This window comes from Typopeltis vanoorti, chromosome 21, assembly GCF_054136105.1.
Source record: "Typopeltis vanoorti isolate ZY-2024b chromosome 21, IOZ_Tvanoo_1.0, whole genome shotgun sequence".
Lineage (NCBI taxonomy): Eukaryota > Metazoa > Arthropoda > Arachnida > Uropygi > Thelyphonidae > Typopeltis > Typopeltis vanoorti.
The window spans coordinates 18956791-18977724 of record NC_143569.1 but is presented as its reverse complement, the minus strand read 5'-3'; the positions used below and the strand labels follow the sequence as shown (position 1 = coordinate 18977724).

General features: G+C 35.7%; 1 protein-coding gene across 2 annotated transcripts in view; it reads right to left on the bottom strand.

Moving 5' to 3' along the window:
- LOC150094659 (NPC intracellular cholesterol transporter 1-like) overlaps window positions 1-20934 on the bottom strand; it is a 495369-nt gene that overhangs the window by 219343 nt on the left and 255092 nt on the right. For both annotated transcript variants that reach the window (XM_090411343.1, XM_090411344.1), the window contains one exon: window positions 19453-19567. In XM_090411343.1, coding sequence (XP_090267469.1) covers window positions 19453-19567 — 115 coding nt within the window. The remainder of the gene's footprint in view (window positions 1-19452; window positions 19568-20934) is intronic.

Sequence of the window (20934 nt, the reverse complement as noted above, 5' to 3'; positions counted from 1 at the left end):
GCATTGACCATTTTTGTCAAATATTCTAAAAAGACAGCTGGTCAGAAAGATGGGTCAGTAACTGGTTGCTTGTGTTGGATCTTTTCTCAGTTTCTGGATGGCAATGACAACTGACTTATCCCATCAATCCAGAAACTCCTCAGTAAGTATTCTGTTGTATGGTAAGAGAAGAAAATACATTGAAGATTATAGGAGATGTTTTATCAGCTCATAATGGATGTCATCGCATCCTATCATACTAGCATAAGACAGTAAAACTCTTTTTAGTACTGTCTTAGCAAATGTCTGATTTTATGGTTTGCTCATTTGTAGAAAAGTTGAGCTGCTGCTTCTTTTACAATATCAAAATTTCAATATCAAAAATTCAGGAAAATAAAAAAAACTTTTCTCTAAATCATCTATAATGGCGTTGGATTCAGCAATAACACGTCTATTATGTTCCAGCATAAATGAATAGTGTTCTACATCTACCTTTCATTTTCTAGATCTTATTCCAAATAACTTTTGCACTGGTTGTATAATTGATAAAAGATGTATACTCGATCCATGATCATTTCTGACTCATTTCTAACACAGGCTTTCATATTTAAAAGCTATGAGATCTAATGTGGTGGGGTATCTGCAAATATATCCAATGCTCTGTCTTTTTGGGCTTCTTGGCACTCAGTTTCACCAAGGCTTTGAAAATTGGGATGATAAAAGATATATTTCGATGATTACACCAGATTTTTTTTTTTTATTCTTCAGTTATATAAAACACTGAAATAATAGTTCCCAACAAGTTTCGTAAATCGTAGGATTTACATCTTCAGGGGGTAAATAGTATAACTTAAAAGTTTAAACAAGAGAATTAATAAATACAAGTCATAACTGTCTAGCTATTCATAAAACTCAAATAACAGAATGCAGATATATAACGTTATTGACATTGAACAATACTGGAAGATGTCACGTGTTCTTCTTCTCGTTCATACAGTTTGAGCTCAGATTGCGGTAGATTTTTTATTAGAGCTAACCACACTTGATGGAGAATTAAACCTTGATTTTTATTGCATTGGGTTTGGGTTTTTTTAGCATATTAGCAGCTTCTTTAAATTTTCTTATATAACTGTTGTTTTCTATGTATGACATCGTCGTTTTTTGCCAGAGTACATCCTGTCCAGTGGAAGTGGTATGGAAAGCAAGACCTGTTTTTTGTTCTCTTTTGTATTGTACGTCTTTTTGAAACTTATCAATTTCAAAGATTATCTCAACAATTTGCACAATGCCATAAAATTCACTTTAGAACAAGAAAAAAATAAAAAACTTCCTTTTTCTGGATATTCTATTAGAAGTTAATGAAGAAAGTAAACTCTCCTTCTCAGTATATAGGAAGCCGACAAACACTGGAAGATTTCTAAATGCAACCTCACAACCACCATCCTTCACAAAAAATAAGCTTAATTAAAACTCTTCGAGACAGAGTATACAATATTTCCAGCACACAAGAAAGATGTAATGAAGAACTAAAATACTTAACACAAATCCTCCAACAGAATGGGTATATGAAACAAAAACCATCAAGAGAATCCTTAAAATGCCTCCAAATAACAACACAATAAAAACAGGATTACAAAAACACAATCTTGCTTCCTTATATCAAAAATGTTACAGATAAGCTAGCCAAATTAATGAACAAACACTACGTAAAAGCAGCCTTCTTTCCTATGGAAAAATCTCAAGATTCCTACATCCACCAAAACCACCTCATCATCCTCTTAAAAAACCAGGAGTCTACAAAATCCATTGCTCTTGCGGGATTTGCTACGTAGGACAGACAAGAAGATCTGGAGAAATATGCATGGCTGAACACCAAAAAGACGTACAATATGGTCTTGCTTTCCATACCACTTCCACTGGACATGATGTACTCTGGCAAAAAACGATGATGTCATACACAGAAAACAATAGCTGCATAAGAAAATTTAAAGAAGCTGCTAATATGCTGAAAAGCCAACCCAATGCAATAAAAATCAAGGTTTAATTCTCCATCAAGTGTGGTTAGCTCTAATAAAAAATCTACCTCAATCTGAGCTCAAACTGTATGAACGAGAATAAGAACACGTGACATCTTCCAGTATTGTTCAACGTCAATAATGTTATATATCTGCATTCTGTTATTTGAGTTTTATGAATAGCCAGACGGTTATGATTTGTATTTATTAATTCTCTTGTTTAATCTTTAAGTTATACTATTTACCCCCTGAAGATGTAAATCCTATGATTTACAAAACTTGTCGGGAACTATTATTTCAGTGTTTTATATAACTGAATAATAAAAAAAATGTGGTATAATCACCGAAATATATCTTTTGAACCAATTAGCCACAGAAGTCTACGCCTGCAATTGGGATGATGTCTTCGGAAGACAGCTGGTGCTGCGTGAACAATACAATCTAACATGCATTACTGCTTCATTGATAGGTATCTGATTGAGTATGCTGAAGCATACTCAATCAGATATCAACCTGGTCAATTTTTCATGAGATTCATGTAGGAGAACATGGTTCTTGTGAGGATACAGTGCAAATCACATGAAAATTACTGCTTCCATATAGGTTCTCTTCAACATCCCACACGAAGAGTGGTACAATGGCAGGGGAGCAGATGGTAAAGATCTATTGCAGAGTATAAATAGTTAGGAATATGAAAGAAAGTACTGAATCCATTATGAAGACAGTGTGCGTTAATGTCAAGCATACAATCAATGATATGTTACATTGGCAGCACATCGATGTTGTGTCCATTAAAGTCACCCATAAGAAGTACAGGCTGATGCGATTACAATGATATTATTAAGTTCAATCTGATTTAACTCAAAATCCTGTGGTATATAAATGTAACGCATTGTAATAAGAAATCCTATTGAGAGGATAGTTACTGCTTCCAGAACAATATTAAGCTGGGTACACAAGGACTGTAACTGCACTGTGAGAAAGATCACCTCCAGTTCTGTACTTATGAATAATAGTTAAATGTTTTAAGACGGGGTCTTCACTGAGTTTTAAATATGTTTACTATAGACAGAAACAGAGTGGGTTGTATTTCTGCAGCAGAACCTTGATTTTTGCTGAGTTTTGTGTACTTTCAGTGGGTGTGTCTGATGGTTTTTCTTTCAGCGATAACCTATCCATAATTTTCTTCACACGTGGATTATCATTGAATAGGATTATTTCAGGAGTGAGATCAAAATAGGTCATGCAACTAATATGCTCCATACAGAACGACTCACAACCATGAAGTTCAGGTATGCTGAAATTATCAGATGGTGGAGTAGAGACAACATGCAAGTCACTTTTATTATTTGCTTAACTGCCACCTTCTCATCATAAAAGGATTTCAGGATAGGTGTTGTGGTAGCTGGTTTTGTTTTTACATTTGGATATGATATACTATGTTCTGCATTTATATTTCTTTTTCCTCCTTCAACTTTGGAAGGCATGGACTAGGCCAGATAGGTTCTTGACAATTTATACATTTAGCTTACTTTGCAGAGCAAGATTTATTATCATACTATTTACTACCATAATTTCGTATATTGGTTTAAGCCAATAAGAATACAATTTGGTCGGCTAAAGGAGGTAAGATATTCTGGAGGTTGTTGAAGAAGCATAGAAATGGAGGAAAGAGTGCTGTATAAGGAGTTAGAGATGATAAAGGTGACAGTAAAAAAGGGAAGAAAAAGATTTCCTTGAAGTATGGAGTAATCTACTTCGAAAAATTGCTAAATGAAACAATAAGTGATAGCATAGTGGTAAACAACATTCGACAGGCATACAGTCAGGAATACATATCCATACTTGAAGTACAAAAAGCCATCAAAGGCTTGAAATGTGGAGAGGCAGCAGGAATAGATGATATTCGACCAGAAATGCTGAAGTATGGTGGTATAAGTCTTACAGTGGCAGCACTGCATAGTTCAGAAGGCCTGGACAGAGGGACGAATTCCTGATGATTGGAGTAGAGCTCTAATAGTACCCATATATAAAAAGGGAAATAAAACTGAATGTGAAAATTACAGAGGTATTTCCCTACTGAGTGTTCCAGGCAAGATTTATCCAGTATACTCGAGAAATAGTTGAGAAGAATTGTGAAAGGAAAGCTTGGTGAAGAACAAGCTGGATTCAGGCCAAATAGAGGCTGTCAGGATCAGATCTTCATTTTACGACAAATAGTCGAGAAAACATGGGAATATAACAAAGATCTGTATTTAAGTTTTGTCGATCTGGAAAAGGCATACGACAAGGTGCCAAGAGAGAAGCTATTCAATACACTACAGTTATATGGTGTCAATGAGGCATTATATCAAGTAATACTTAGTCTTTATTTGAGTTGTAAGTCAGCAGTTAGAAATGAAGGAAGTACAGGAAGATGGTTTAATGTTAAATCTAGTGTGAGACAAGGATGTACATTATCCCCTCTGTTATTCATTATCTATATGAATCACATTATGAAGGAAAATGGTATTAAACATGATATCAGAATTGGAGATGTCAATGTCAGCTCTTTGCTTTATGCAGACAATGTTATACTTCTAAATAAATCTGCTACAAGTTTGCAAGATTCCCTGACCAAATTGAATAACTGTTGTAATAGATATGGTATGAAGGTCAGTAATAAAAAGACAAAGGCAATGAAAATAGGTAGAATCGTTGAAAATGTCAACTGTGTTTTGAATGGAGAACCTGTGGAACAAGTAAAACATTTCAGCTACTTAGGCATGATTTTTAGTGGAGATGGTAAATTAAATATAGAAATAGACAACAGAATCAACACAGCTGGAATTGTAGGAAGTCAGTATTGAATAAATTCATATGGAATAAGAGAGAAATTAGTCGGAACACTAAATCAGCTGTATATAAGACAGTGTTCAAACCAGTTTTAACTTATGGATCTGAGAGCTGGGTCAGAAGTAAAACACTTGACCAAAGACTAGAGACCACAGATATGATAGTCCTGAGAAAGATTAGAGGCATGAACAGATGGCATCAATAGCAATATCATATTAAAAATACGTCGATATTAGGAAAGAACTTGACATTGTCAGCATCCAGGAATGCGTTAGCAGAGCTAATCTCAGGTAGTATGGTCACTTGAACAGAATGGGTGAGGGGAGATTAGCAAAACAAGTGTTCTCTGCCAGGTTGGCAGGAAAATGTCCCAGAAGAACACCAAGATATAGGTGGATTGATAGGGTACAAAGTGCCTTAGACGATAGAAATATAAGATCTGATAATGTTGGAGTCTTGACAAGTAACAGACTGATTTGGAGGAAAATTGTAGATAGGAAGTTAGTAATGATGTAATTTTTTCATGTAGTACTATCATATCCTGTACACCACTTGAGGGTACATGTCAGGAATTTGATGATGATGATATTTAGTACTGTCAGGAACAGATGGTATAGCCAAAAAGGCAGTTTGAGCATGTTCACATTTCCGAAATTTAAAGCATTTTATTGAATTAAGAATGCAGAGCATAACAGGACTGTTAAGATATCTTGCTTTTGCCAATGATGAAGGTTTGGGTGTATCAAAAAGTAAGAATCATGTGCCTAGTTAGAACCAGCTGATCATCCCTATGCATTAAGACGCAACTCACACCTCACTTCCTTTCTCTTTAAGCTCTGAACATATCTCTGAGAGCAACATCAGTGTTTGAATACCAATTATGGTAACACTTCATGAAACACTCAACTGTTCTAGAGGTGTGGTATCAGAATGCGATTTCCTTGTTAGATATGATATTTCAACAAGAATAACAGTAGAACCTAAGTTTTTTTTTTTTCTTCTAAACTATTTTGGGAATCCTGCTAGTCCTTCCTAAACCCTTTTAAATAAAAAAGGGTGACATCATTCCTATTCGCTCTTCACCTGTTGTGTGGATAATGAAAAACAGTGGTACATTAATGTCTGTCTGTCTGATGTCATTTGTCTATTATTTCTGCTGTCAAATGATGTTATGTATGATATTATACTTGGTTGGAACCTCGTGAGGATACTGAAAAATTTGAAGATGAAGGATTCATGTTCAAATGATTCTTTGATCAGTGCAATAGATTCCCAAGAGATCAATGGATATCAGATTCAATGTGGGATGTAATCAAAAGATGGCAGTTGAAAAAACAAAGCGACACAGGGACTGAAGAATATAAGAGATTATGTAAAAAAGTCAGAAGAGCCATCAGGCAGGACAAGGAAAAGTTTCATACTAATAAATGTGAAGAGACAGAGTTCCAGATGAGGAGGCACAATAATAAAAGGATGTTTCATTTAGTTTGTGACCTAAAGCACAAGTTTAAGCCCAAATTGAATGACATCAAACACAGGAATGGAGAAGTACTAAACAAAAGAACTGGAAAGAATACTGCAAGGAGCTGTACAACTCAGATGATAAAGAAAATTTAGAAGAGCCCTCTCACCAGGAAAATTTCATTTTGGAATCTCCTCCACTTAGGCATGAAGTTGAAAAAGCAGCAAACAGTTGACAGCAACAAGGATTCAGGTGATGGAGGGGTAAGTGTTTCACATACTGATTACAAAGATATAGGAGACAGGATCATGGCCTAGAGATCTCATGCAAGCAAGATTTTATTAAAGATCATTCTAAATAGGATTGAGGCCAACATTAAGGCAGAGTTGCCTGAGGAACAAGCAGATTTTAGGAAAGGTAAGGGTACCAGAGATCAGATCCTTTGCCATAGACAGATCAAAGAAAAGTATAAAGAATTTAGACTCCTTGGGCAATGTGTTTCATACACTACTCTGAAGCTTTTGACTGTGTTCAACAAGTGAAACTGTGGGAAGTAATAAGAAGAATGGGTTTTCCTCAACACACTATCAAGCTGACAGTTAACTTGTAGAGGAAGCAACACGCCATGGTAAGAACATGTGTTGAATTAACTGACTGGTTTCAGGTTGGAAAGTGAATTAAGCAAGGATGTCTACTTTCTCTTCATTTGTTTAATCTCTATGCTGAGGATATCATGTGTGTAGCATCTGATGAGCTCAAGACAGGAATTAGAATAGGTGGTAGACTGATCAGTAATTTGAAGTATGCTTATGATACAGTACTCCTCTATATCAGCAGAGGACTTCATCTCAATCTTAACAAGACAAAGATTATGGTTCTCAAAGGAAATAGAGACAGAGAAACAAGTGTACCAGAATGGAAAAAGAACTGAGGAAGTAAGCAATTTCGAGTAGCTGGAACCTATTATAAATGTGAAGAATTGTTGTTCAGAAGACATCAGAAGAAGATAAGGAATGATTAAAACAACAGTCACATATGTCTAAAATCTGGAAGGATGGATCTATCTCCACAGGAACAAAGTTGTAGATTTTGGATGCAGCTGTTTTTCCAACAACAACTTAAGTGAGACTGGAACCTAAATAAGTCTGAAAGGAAAAGGATAGCTGCTTTTGAGATGCAGCATTATAGAATGCTGTTGAGGATATTACATACTGTAAAGAAGACAAATGGATGGGTGCTAGAAAGGATCAGTAGATCTTTAAGGCTCCTTAAGGATACTGACAGAAAAAAAAAGTTGAACTACTTTGGACACACTGAAAGGATGGAAGGAGGACTTCTCAGAACAGTGACAGAAGGTAAAGTTCCCAGAAAAAGAGGAAGGGGAAGACTGTCAATGAGATGGATGGATGGTGTCTGGAGTGACTGATCTTCAGAAAGCTGAAGCTTCCAGAAGAAAAGCATAAAACAGGAACACATGGTGAGGACCAGTGTGGTACATCACCGAGCATGAGTGACTATAGGGTATCTGTTGATATCCAATGAACAGATGGATAGAAATAGATAGCAACAGATTTCCACTATCCAGCAAGCAATGAACATGATAGAAAGTAGAATATCAGGGTTACAACAGGATGAGACAGGAGATTTACTGCAACACTTCTGACCCATGCAGGCAAGCACACCAGCTGAGTGATCCTGAACCGGCCATCTAGCCACCCATCTTGCTGAAGATGGGGCTAAAGTAATTCAAGACTACCAAGATCTCCTTTTGAGATGTCCATGGATTGCACTGCTCAGCAAACATGATGGGTGGCAGATCCCATGGATGGTAGGATAATAGAGCAAAGAATATATTAGTATAGTAAAAGAGGAAGAATGACACAGGCCTGTACTATCAGTAGGAGGTTCTCCTCCACCACAAACAGATGATCCATGTGGAGATAGAATTTGCTTGTAAAGATCTTTGTCCAAATTCTAGCTAATATATAAAGATACTTTATACTGTTTTTCATTATAAAGATCCTTTATAAGGCTTCGAGTTAGCTACTAGTCTCATACAGAAATATGAGACTAGGCTATATGGATGATGAAAGAGGCAATAAATTCACAAAACTATGTAAAGACATTGAGAAAATGGAAACAAATTAATCATGTATAATGGGGTTTTTTTGTTTTCTTCCAACTCAATTATAAATTAAATTAAACTGGCCAAGAAATTATGTTTTGTGCAATCCTTTCCAAGTATAAGCAAACAAAATTCGCATGTGAGAAGTAACTTCATAATTAGGCTACTTGGATATAGAGGCTAAATGAGCTAAATATAGGCTTTGCAGCATGGGATATTAATATGACTGATGTCAAGTTGTTGGGCTTTAAATCCATTATCCTAAACATGAAGATACTTCATGGTATATAATTTCTTGGCAAACTTAATTATAATTAACCAAGTGAAAAAACTGCCTACTACTTCCAATCCAGTGCATTTTAATAATAATGTGATACATCTTTTTACTTGTATATGGGAAATATGATTTTTGCATTAATTCAAGCTTAGTATCTCTTCTGGATCTAGCTCCCACTGATGACACCTCATTAATGTTTAAAACAATATGTTAAGTGAGCCATCCCATAAAGGAAAACTAAGGCAGCTGATGTGAAATCATTAACTTCTATATAAAGTTACTTAATCATGAGATACTTCACACACAGATTTTTTCTGCTAGTCTGGATAAAGGATTAAACCAGAATTTCTTGGAAATATAATTTAAATGAATCATGTTCATGCTAAAGAACTGCTATTGCTTTTGAAGTAGGAAAATGTAAGATTGCACAGGAAATATTCACTTCACCAGCCACTGAAGAGATGAGATTTAGAGTTGAATATCCATGCTACAGCCTGGACTCCATTTGATTTATGATTATTTTGTAAACTGAAGACATCTTCTGAAGAGTTTTGCTATAATGGCTATGAAAAACTGGTTATGCAGTGAAGAAAATGTATAGTAAACAGGGAGATTATGTTGTGAAACAAAGTATGAAAATAAAGTTAGATGTTCAAACTACCTATTCATTTCATTAACACACACATATATATAATGCTTTTGGGAGGAAAAACACTACTTTCAGAGTGGCTTTATATGCTCAAAAAAAAAGTATACTTTTTTTTTTTTTAGTAAATAGCATTCACTTATGGGATTATTTCACGAAACCAAAATGCATTACACCAACTTGCCGGCAAGAAAGGAATAATACTAAAAATAGGAAAGTTCATCTAATGCAGTGTGTTTTAACCTTTTTAATGATCGGCATCCCCCCTTGAATCTAAAAATAAGTTCTTGCACCCCCTTGAAAAATGTGTTTCTATTTCTTTATTTAGGAAATTACATTTATTGCAAGATAATTATTTATTGAAAAATAAACACATACACTTACATATACATACAAAACAATATCTCAATTTTTAATGGCTATGTTGTTGTTGTTTATTCATAATAATACTTTTGAAGCGAGGCTCCTTTTTTGAAAGAGCCACACGTAAGTCATCACTTGCATTTAAGCGATTTCTGGCTTTTGTTTTTATGTGCAAAAGTGATGAAAATCCCACTTCACACAGGTAGGTGGTGGCAAATGGTAAAAGTGTCTGCAATGCTGCTTTTCCCAGCTGTGGATAAGGTTCTAACTGTGTACACCAGAATTATTCTAAGTCCAGTTTTTCAAATTCCATTTGAATACATGCATTGGCTCGTATTTCAATAAGATCGTCTATTATTAAATAGCAGTCGTCCATCGAATCTGGGTCAAAATTTAGAAACTTCTCGCACCCCCCCCCAGGGGTGCACATACCCCAGGTTAAGAACTACTGATCTAATGGAAGACTGTCCAGACAAAATACTCAGTCATTAAAGAGTTCATAGTTTGTACTTTTTGGATATTTTCTGTAGGAGAGTAACTTTTGATTATGACAATCACTAAAGGTCTGCTGAGTTAGAACAATTTTTTAATAACTTAAAACCTAGCTTATTTTTTTCCAAAAAATACGCTAGGAGAATTTTCTCAATTTCTTTCAATTTTTACTCTTAAGTAAATCTAAGTCAAGAAAACCATCTTGAAAAACAGTTGAATTTATGCTGTAAGCCTTATGTTATTTAACTATTGTTGAAGTTCCTTTTGAATTTCAGAGTAAAAAGTTGTAAATGGGACAGTATGTCAGCAATACTTGGTCTACATTTGACTTCTAGTATTTAAGCTTGCCAGTGCAAGGGATTCTGTAGACTCCTGGATGGTCGAGATAGTAGAGAAGATCTTTATATGAATGGATAACGGCTAATTTTTTGTAAGGTCTGAAGGAGGTCTGTATGTTTTACTTTTTTAAGAATGTATTCAATTTTTTCTGTGGTGACCTAGATGTAAGGGAATGGCAAAGGATTTTTTGCATTCTGGAATGTGGGAGGGAGTTGGGTTGGATGGATAGTTCTGTTGATTTTGTTAAGGCAGAAGCCATTGACTAAAAATGTGTCCCGAATGTGAATGTGGCAGATTTCAGTGGAGAAGCTAATGTGGTCCAAGCAGATGGTTCTAACTCTGTATACTAAGGATTTGATAACATACTGCTAGGAGGAGGGTGGCTATACCTTCCAGTAGACTGAAAAGGATAAAGATCCATTTGTTAACTGAATAACTAGGGCTTCAAGGAAGGGCAAGAAAAACTACTGTTTTCCTTTTCAAATAGATGAGCAGATACTTAGATGTCAGTGTAAAATTTCTCATGATGAGTAATTCCATTACTTATCATGTTCAGTTTTACACGGGTTTCTAATTCAAGAAAATGTACCAAAAAGGCTTGATAAATATTCATTGAAATAATATTTTTTTGTATGTCATTGTGTTCAGCCTTTATTATAATAATGTGGCACACGAGTCAACAAGTTTATCGTAAGATCAGTAAAGAACAAAGAGGTTTATCATAATTTGTAAGTAATTGTGGTACTGAAAGTATATAAAGTGAATTTATGCAAAGATTTTATGTAATATGTTGTGAAACGTTATATAAGTAATAGTAATTTAGGCCTAACCAGCATGTGTTTCAAAATCATGTAATGTTATGTTTAGATCTTAAACTATCTCAGAGCTAAAGTTTAGAGTAGTAAGGAATTTGTGTCTACTTGTAGAAGGAATTTGTGTCTACTTGTAGTAAGGAATTTGTGTGTATACTGTAAATACTCTTTAGGCTTTATTAAATAGCTTGCTAACAACATACTGAACTGTGATTTGTCAGTGCACTATCTCTAAAAAATTCGAACCTGCACGAGAAAGGTATATACGAATTTTATTTAATTGCCACAACTGATTTAAGGATAAGGAAATTAAAGCGGAGAATACAAATATGATTAAGATATCTGCACTGTCTTTGGAATAACGTCTCATACGCCCACTCTTGTTATATAGTCTAGCTGGCACAGTCAATAAACAAATATATTTGTTAGACTATAATGGGAGATAAGATATAGCATAAGCATATATATGGTGGCAGTCGGAAGTAAAGATGACCAACAATATTAACGAAAGATAAGTAAAGAGAAAGGCAAAGCAGGATAGTGAAATATAGTTAAATTTTACAAATGGAGCAGCCAGTGTTAACAGTATAGATATACATAATTTTAACAAATGATGCAGATGACGTAAAATTAACAACAGATGTTAAGGTGTGCTAAAAGTGTTTCTAACATATCTACGACCTTGAGCCAAATGGAGAGCATGTTGTCAATAATATCGTGCAACCATATTTCATGATTTAAAATGTTCATGTAAAAATTGGAAAGGGAGAGAGAGAAAGTGGGACAGCAAAGCTGTGTTTTCAAAGAGATTGTAAATTTTCCTCTGTTAGGTACAACAGCTGAGTGAATAAGGCTGATATGTCTGGGAAATAGTCTAAACAAGTTCTGAGGTATCTTTTAAATACCTCAGAACTTGTTTAGAACTCAGAAAGAAGTGTGGCCAGTAATAGAGCGAGATCTTTTAATGTAGAAAAATTGGCCAAACAGAATCATGCTATACTATCATCATACCAAACTAGAAAAGAACACAGAGTATAAATTAACTTTGAAAATATCTAGAATAAAACAAATTATCAGATACAAAATGGAGGAACTAGAAAAATTCAAAAAGCGATTAGAGAGGCATCGGAGGATATGAAAGGATGAGCAGTAAAAAAAAATAATGAATCAGGTAAGTTATTGAGTAACAATATTCAGGCAGGATGACTGAGTTTTTTTAGATGTTCATCATCATCAAATTCTTGATATATACCCTCAAGGGGGGGGTGGGGGAGTACAGGATATGACAGTACCACATGAAAAATTTACATCGTTACTAACTTACTATCTACAATTTTCCACCAAATCAGTCTGTTACTTGTCAAGACTCCAACATTATCAGATCTTATATTTCTACCTTCTAAGGCACTTTGTACCGTATCAATCCACCTATGTCTTGGTCCTCCTCTGGGTCGTTTCTCTGGCAACCTGGCATTGAACACTTGTATTGCTATTCTTTCCTCGCCCATTCTGTTTAAGTGACCATAACATCTGAGATTAGCTCTGTTAACACATTCCTGGTTGCTGACAATGTCAAGTTCTTTCCTAATATCCCCATTTTTTTAATATGATATTGCCATTGATGCCATCTGTTCACGCCTCTAATCTTTCTCAGGACTCTCATATCTGCGGTCTCTAGTCTTTGATCAAGTGTTTTACTTCTGACCCAGCTCTCAGATCCATAAGTTAAAACTGGTTTGAACACTGTCTTATATACAGCTGATTTAGTGTTCCGACTAATTTCTCTCTTATTCCATATGAATTTATTCAATACTGACTTCCAACAATTCCAGCTTTGTTGATTCTGTTGTCTATTTCCATATTTAATTTACCATCTTCACTAAAAATCGTGCCTAAGTAGCTGAAATGTTTTACTTGTTCCACAGGTTCTCCATTCACGACACAATTGACATTTTCAACAATTCTACCTATTTTCATTGTAATTGTCTTTTTAATGCTCACCTTCATACGATATCTATTACAATAGTTATTCAATTTAGTCAGGGAATCTTGCAAACTTGTAGCGGATTTATTTAGAAGTATAACATCATCATCCGCATAAAACAAAGAGCTGACATTAACATCTCCAATACCACTTTCTTCATAATGCAATCCATATATATAATGGATAACAGATGGGATAATGTACATCCTTGTCTCACACCAGATTTAACATTAAACCATCTTCCTGTACTTCCTTTAATTCTAACTGCTGACTTACAACTCAAATAAAGACTAAGTATTGCTTGATATTATGCATCATTGACAGTATGTAACTGTAGTGTATTGAATAGCTTCAATCTTTGCACCGTGTCATATACCTTTCCTAGATCGACAAAACTTAAATACAGATCTTTGTTATATTCCCATGCTTTCTCAACTATTTGTCGTAAAGTGAAGATCTGATCCTGACAGCCTCTATTTGGCCTGAACCAAGCTTTTCTTCCACAATTCTTCTCAACCGTTTCTCAACTATACTTGCATACATCGTGCCAGGAACACTCAGTATTTACAGAGAATTACAGAGGTCTTTCTCAGTAGAGAAAGACCTCTGTAATTCTTACATTCAGTTTTATTTCCCTTTTTATATATGGGTACTATTAGAGCTCTACTCAAATCATCAGGAATTCAACCCTCTGTCCAGGCTTTCTGAACTATGCAGTGCAGCCACTGTAAGACTTATATACCACCGTACTTCGGCATGGTCGAATATCATCTACTCCTGCTGACTTTCCACATTTCAAGCCTTTGATGGCTTTTTCTACTTCAAGTATGGATATGTATTCCTGACTGTATGCCTGTTGAGAGTTTTTTTTACCACTGTGCTATCATCACTGCTTGTTTCATTTAGCAATTTTTCGAAGTAATTATTCCATACTTCAAGGATTTCTTTTTCTGCTGTTTTCATGTCACCATTATCATCTCTAACTTCTTTTACAGCACTCTTTTCTCGATTTCTAAGCTTCTTCAACAACCTCCAAAATACTGAGAAGGTGGTATCTTACCACCTTCTTGATATTTATTTTCTATGTTCTTGCCAAAGTCCTCCCATGACTTTTGTTTGGCGAGTTTTACACAGTGTTTCGCATTCTTACATTTGTCTCTGTATTCTCTACGAGCAAAAGCTGACTTATTTGCCAGGAACTTTTGATATGCTTTCTTCTTTTACTTAACTGCCTCTTTAACTTCCTGTGTCCACCATGGAGTTCTGATTTTTCTATCCTTGCAGACAACCTCACCACATGCCTCTATGGTTGAATCAATCAGGGTTTTCTTCAAGGTTTGCCACTAAATCTCCAAGGTTTGTTTCCTGTTCTCAAACTCTTTTATTTTTTCTTCAATAAGCTTTGTGTATTTTAGTCTACGGTTCACATCTGAGAGCTGCTCCACTTTTATTCGCTTTAAAACTTTCTTACATGTTATTCTTTTCAATATGAAATTCAATTTTATCCTGCTCAAGACTAAACAGTGATCACTTCCAATTTCAAATCCTCTGTTCACACTGGTGTCCTGCACCAGGGAGAAAACATCACTATCAACAACAACAAAGTCAATGAGACTTTTCTTATTCCTTGCTTCTTCTCTCCATGTGAATTTGTGCATATTTTTATGTTCGAAGATGGTGTTAGTAATAACTACTCCATGTCCTGAGCAGAAATCCAACAGGTATTTGTCATTATTATTAGCTTTGCTCTTTTCTCCAAAGTTTCCCAAAATATTTTTATATGTCTCACAATCATTTCCCACTCTGCTATTTAGATCCTCAACAAAAATAAACTTTTCCTCTTTCATTAGGTCAGTTGCTTTTTCTAAAGCATCAAAAAATTCCTCCACTTCTACCTTAGTAAAACCCTCTGTGGGACCATTGGCAAAAATAAGTCTCATTATCCAATTCTCTATTCTGACATTCCCAATTCCCACATCACTCTACTTGAGACTGCCTGCCATTCAAGAAGATTAGCCTCATATTTTGTGCTGAATACTATGGCTACTCCTTGTTTTCCTTGATTGTCATTTCCTGAATATAATATTTTGTATTTATTACTCAGAAAGATCTCACCAGTTTCTGTCTTTTTTTGTTTCAATCACCCCTATAATGTCAATCTGGTACTTATCTAATTCCTCAGCTAGCTCCATTTCTTTGCCATTCAGACTTCTTATATTGATAGTACTAATCTTTAACTCTGGTGATGTTGAGTTAGGGTGTGCTTTCAGATCTGTTCCACTAGCTGACTTTTCGCTGTTCGCCCTGGTTCCCTGGCGAAAACAACGGGGGGACTTGTTTAACTGGGCAACGCCCCAGCCGGCATGAAATTTTGTCATGTTGTACCATCATTTTGTATATTATTTTAACCCAATAAGACTACAATTTGGTAAGCTAAATCCCAAATTGCCAGCACATCCTCGTTCGTTCAGTATCCAGGTAGATATCCAACAGTGTGCACCATGAGAAGGTGAGGATTGGACATTAGGTCAGAAGCCCTGGTCGGTTCTCTGCATTCCTTTAAAGGCTATGTAGTGGTCTCCTCTGAATTATCCAAATAAAGCAAAAAGCTGAGATTAACATCTCCAATTTTGATATCAGGTTTAATACCACTTTCCATCATAATGTGATCCATATAGATAATAACAGAGGGGATAATGTACACCCTTGTCTGACACCAGATTTAATATTAAACCACCTTCCAGTACTTCCTTCAATTCTAATTGCTGACTTACAACTCATATAAAGACTAAGCATATATAATGCCCCATTAATACCATATAACTGTAGCATTTTGAATAGCTCTTCTCTTGGCACCTTGTCATATGCCTTTTCCAGATCTACATAACTTTTATACAGATCTTCGCTATATTCCGATGATTTCATCTGTTGTAAGGTGAAAATCTGATCCTGACAGCCTCTATTTGGCCTGAATCTAGCTTGTTCTTCACTAAGCTTCTCTTCCACAGTCCTTCTCAACCGTTTCCCAAGTATACTAGCATTTATCTTACCAGGAACACTCAGGAATGAAATACCTCTGTAATTCTCACATTCAGTTTTATTTCTCTTTTTATACATGGGTACTATGAGAGCTGTATTCCAATCATCTGGAATTCGCCTCTCTGTCCAGGCCTTCTGAACCATGTAGTGCAGCCACTGCAAGACTTTTATACCTCCATACTTGGGACTTTCTGGTTGAATATCAACCATTCCTACTGCCTTTCCACATTTCAGGCTTTTGATGGCTTTTCCTAATTCAAGTATGGATATCTATTCCTGACTGTATGCCTGTTGAGTGTTTTTTACCACTGTGCTATCACTGTTTGTTTCATTTAGCAATTTTTCGAAGAAATTACTCCATACTTCAAGGATATCTTTTTCTCCAGTTTTCATGTCACCTTTATCATTTCTAATTCCTTTTACAGCACTCTTTCCTTCATTTCTGAGCTTCTTCAACAACCTCCAGAATATCTTGCCATCTTCTTGATATTTATTTTCTATGTTCTTACCAAAGTCCTCCAATGACTTTTACTTAGCAGTTTTTCACAATGTTTAGCTTTCTTACATTTGTCTCTGTATTCTCTAAGAGCACAAGCTGACTTATTTGCCAGGACTTTTGATATTCTTTCTTCTTTTCCTTCACTGCCTCTTTAACTTCCTGTGTCCACCACGGAGTTCTGATTTTTCTATCCTTGAAGACAACCTCACATGCCCCTCTGGCTGAATCAATCAATGTTTTCTTCAGGGCTTGCAACGAAATCTCCAAGGTTTGGTTCCTATTCTCAAACTCTTTCATTTTTTCTTGAATAATATTTGTGTATTTTAGTCTACAGCTCACATTTGAGAGCTGATTGACTCTTATTCGCTTTAAAACTTTCTTACATGTTATTCTTTTCAATAAGAAATTCAATTTTATCCTGCTGAAGACTAAATAGTGATTACTTTCAATTTCAAATCCTCTGTAAACTCTGGTGTCCTGCACCAGGGAGAAAGCATCACTATCAACAATAACATAGTCAATGAGACTTTTCTTATTCCTCGTCTCTTCTCTCTATGTGAATTTGTGCACATTTTTATGTTGGAGCTTTGTGTTCGTAATAACCAGTCCATGTCCTGAGCAGAATCCCAAGGTATTTGCCATTATTATTAGCTTTGCTCTTTTCTCCAAATTTTCCCAAAATATTTTTGCATGTTTGACAATTATTTCCTACTCTGCTATTTAGATCCCAAACAAGGACCAACTTTTCCTTTTTCATTGTCAGTTGCCTTCTCTAAAGCCTCAAAAAATTCCTTCACTTCTACCTTAGTAGAACCTTCTGTGGGACCATAGGCACAAATAAGTCTCATTGTCCAGTTCTCCATTCTCATATTTGCCCACATCACTCTACTTGAGACTGCCTGCCTTGTATTTAGCATTGAATACTATGGCTACTCCTTTTCCTTGTTGTCATTGCCTGAATATAACATTTTGTATTTATTGCTCAGAAAGATGTCACCAGTTTTTGCCTTTTCTGTTTGAATCACCCCTATCATGTTGATCTGGTACTTATCCAATATCCTCAGCTAGCTCCATTTCTTTGCCATTCAGGCTTCTTATGTTGATAGTACCAATCTCTAATTCTGGTGATGTTGAGTTGGGGGTGGGATTTAGGATTTGTTCCAGTAGCTGACTTTCTGCTGTTTGCCCTGGTGAAAACAACTGGCGCCTTGTTTAACCAGGCGACGCCCCAGCCGGCATGAAATTCTGTCATGTTGTACCATCACTGGAATTTTGGTTTAAGCCAATAAGAATACAATTTGGTCGGCTAAATCCCAAATTGCCAGCCCATCCTCACCCTTTCAGTATCCAGATACCTAACAGGGTGCAGAAGTCCTGGTGGGTTCTCTGCATTCCTTTAATGGGTATGTGGAAGCCTCCTCTCAGTTATATAGCTTTGACCCTTAAGCACCCCAAGTTTTTTTGGATGCCGAAATCAAAAATTTAGCAAAGATAATTGTAAACCAGAAAATAATATAAAAATTAATATAAGTAAATAAATAAATAGTAATAAAAGTAAATATATACAGGGTGTTCGGGATAAATTTGACATATTTATAATTAATTATATTTTTCCGTAAGTTACATGTATTAACACACACTTCTCTTCATTTAAAAGTTTGGACCCTTCTTCATTCATATACAAGATGTCAGAAAGGATGGATAGCTGGAACCCACCTGAATCATGGAAGAGAATAACTTGTATCATGATGATTCGTGCCCGCCATCAAAATAAGGATATTACGACTGCTGCCCAATGCTCCCTGAATACAGTAAAAACAATCAGGCATGAACTAGAGACTTGCAATGGTGACTACGAGGATGTAGCAAGAAAAAAGATCCCTAGCAGACGATCTGATTGCGTTCGTACAGCAGAATTCCTCGCAAATCTGCAGGAACAGGTGTTGAAGAACCCTGGCATTGGAATTCGGGCTTTGTTCGTGGAGTTGCTAACTGTAGTCAAGCCCTGGATAACAAGGGTAGCCAATGGTAGGCCGTATGTATGGCAGCAGGATTCGGCCCCTTGCCACACCTCTGGGAAAAGTCAAAAATGGTTGTCTGAAAATTTCTACGACTTCACCAGTCCAAATGTTTGGCCTCCAAACTCCCCAGACCTTAACCCCATGGATTATTTTGTATGGGGCGCAGTTGAAAAAGACACCAATCGCACTTCCAGTAATACAAAAGCCCAGTTAATGGATAAAATTAAAACAGTTTTTGCGGCCCTTCCCAGGGAGACTGTAGCATCAGCTTGTTCGAGGTTCCGAAGCAGAATTGAAGCTGTGATCGATGCTAATGGTAGTTATTTTGAGTAAATCTTGTTGATAGTATTGTAATTAACTCTGCCTGTAATGTTTTTTTGTCAATTCATTAAATTTAATAGATACAAAGAAGATTTTCTTTTTCCTTACGAAACTGTCAAATTTATCCCGAACACCCTGTATATACGCTATCTCAATAACAATTCCTTGCACAATTAGAAAAAAAAAATGAACAAGATACTTTGTATTTATATACAGAAATTCAATGAAATTAAATGGCCTTACCAATAAAAAAGCAGCTGGACATAGATACACTTGATAGCATCATACTAGGTGCCACCTCTCCAACCACACGACCAATCTGATTTTCAGTTGTTTCATTTGGAAGTTTTTTATCTCTCTATTATAAAGTAAATGGTATTGCATCAATTAAAACAGCAAGAAATGGTTGTATTTCTATTAAACTGATACCATGTGAGTTCACTCATCAAAAATTAATTTGCAAAATTCAATATCACAATATTTTAAGAAATTTTAATATTATTTTTATATTATTTAATATTATTACTATGCTGGGTATTAAATCATGACTAATTTAACTGTGAAATGGAATATGCTATTTCATCAGCATTCCAGTAATGTTTCATGGCTTTGATAATCACTCCTTGAAGCTAAAATTAAAAAAAATAAAATAAAATAAAATATTAAATATGGCACTATGTGTAATTATAAAAATTGATTATGGCCATTACTACATTTCTAAGATGTTATTACATAAATTATATATTCAGTTTAATCCTTTTTTGCACCTGAAGTATCTTCAGGACTGGGGCAACCAGTGGTAAAGGTGGTATAAGTTCTCATCACTTGCCTTAGTATCTCCCATAATGCAAAGCACATCTCCTTGTGGAGATGTATAATGCTATGCATTAAGGGAGGGGCCACTACCCAGACCAGTTTTGACCTTTATTGAGGTCTTATCAGTGGGAGACAGATCCAGTGATGGTGATACCAAGGTGAAAGCAATGGAGAAATCATGTTTATCTATATCTTCAGGACTTCAGAAACAAACTTTGTTTCCTTACACTTGGACAAAGGATAAAACTGAATATATAATTTATAGTCTAACCAAGTGAAAAAACTTCCAACATCTTTCTGTAATCCATAGTAATTTAATAATAAGGTGTGACACCTTTTGGCAACTCGTATAGGTAAATATGACTTCTCCATTGCTTCCACCTTGGTATCACCACCACTGGGTCTGTCTTCCACTGATGAGACCTCAATAAATGTCAAGACTGGTTTGGGTAGTGGCCCTTCCCTTAATGAATAGCATTATACATGTCCGCAAGGAGATGTGCTTTGCATTATGGGATATACTAAGGCAAGTGATGAGAACTTATACCACCTTTACCACAAGTTGCCCCAGTCCTGAAGATACTTCAGCTGCAAAAAAAGAAACAACTGTGGAGGGAATTTAAGGAGAAAGGTGACTGGCAGGCACATGAATGGTATAAAGCACAGTCCAGAAAAGTAACGAGTGTAGTAAGAAAAGCAAAAGTGGATTACAAAAGAACATTAGCCATGCAGGCTAAAGAGAATCCCAAACAGTTTTTTCGATATATTGCAAGTAAAAGAAAAAATGTATATGGAAGAATGATTTTAAAGACTGCCGATGGTAGGGAGGTAACCGAATCAATTGATATAGTGGAATTACTAAGCGAGCACTTTGCAAGAGTATATCATCCAGGTGATGACATTGCAGGA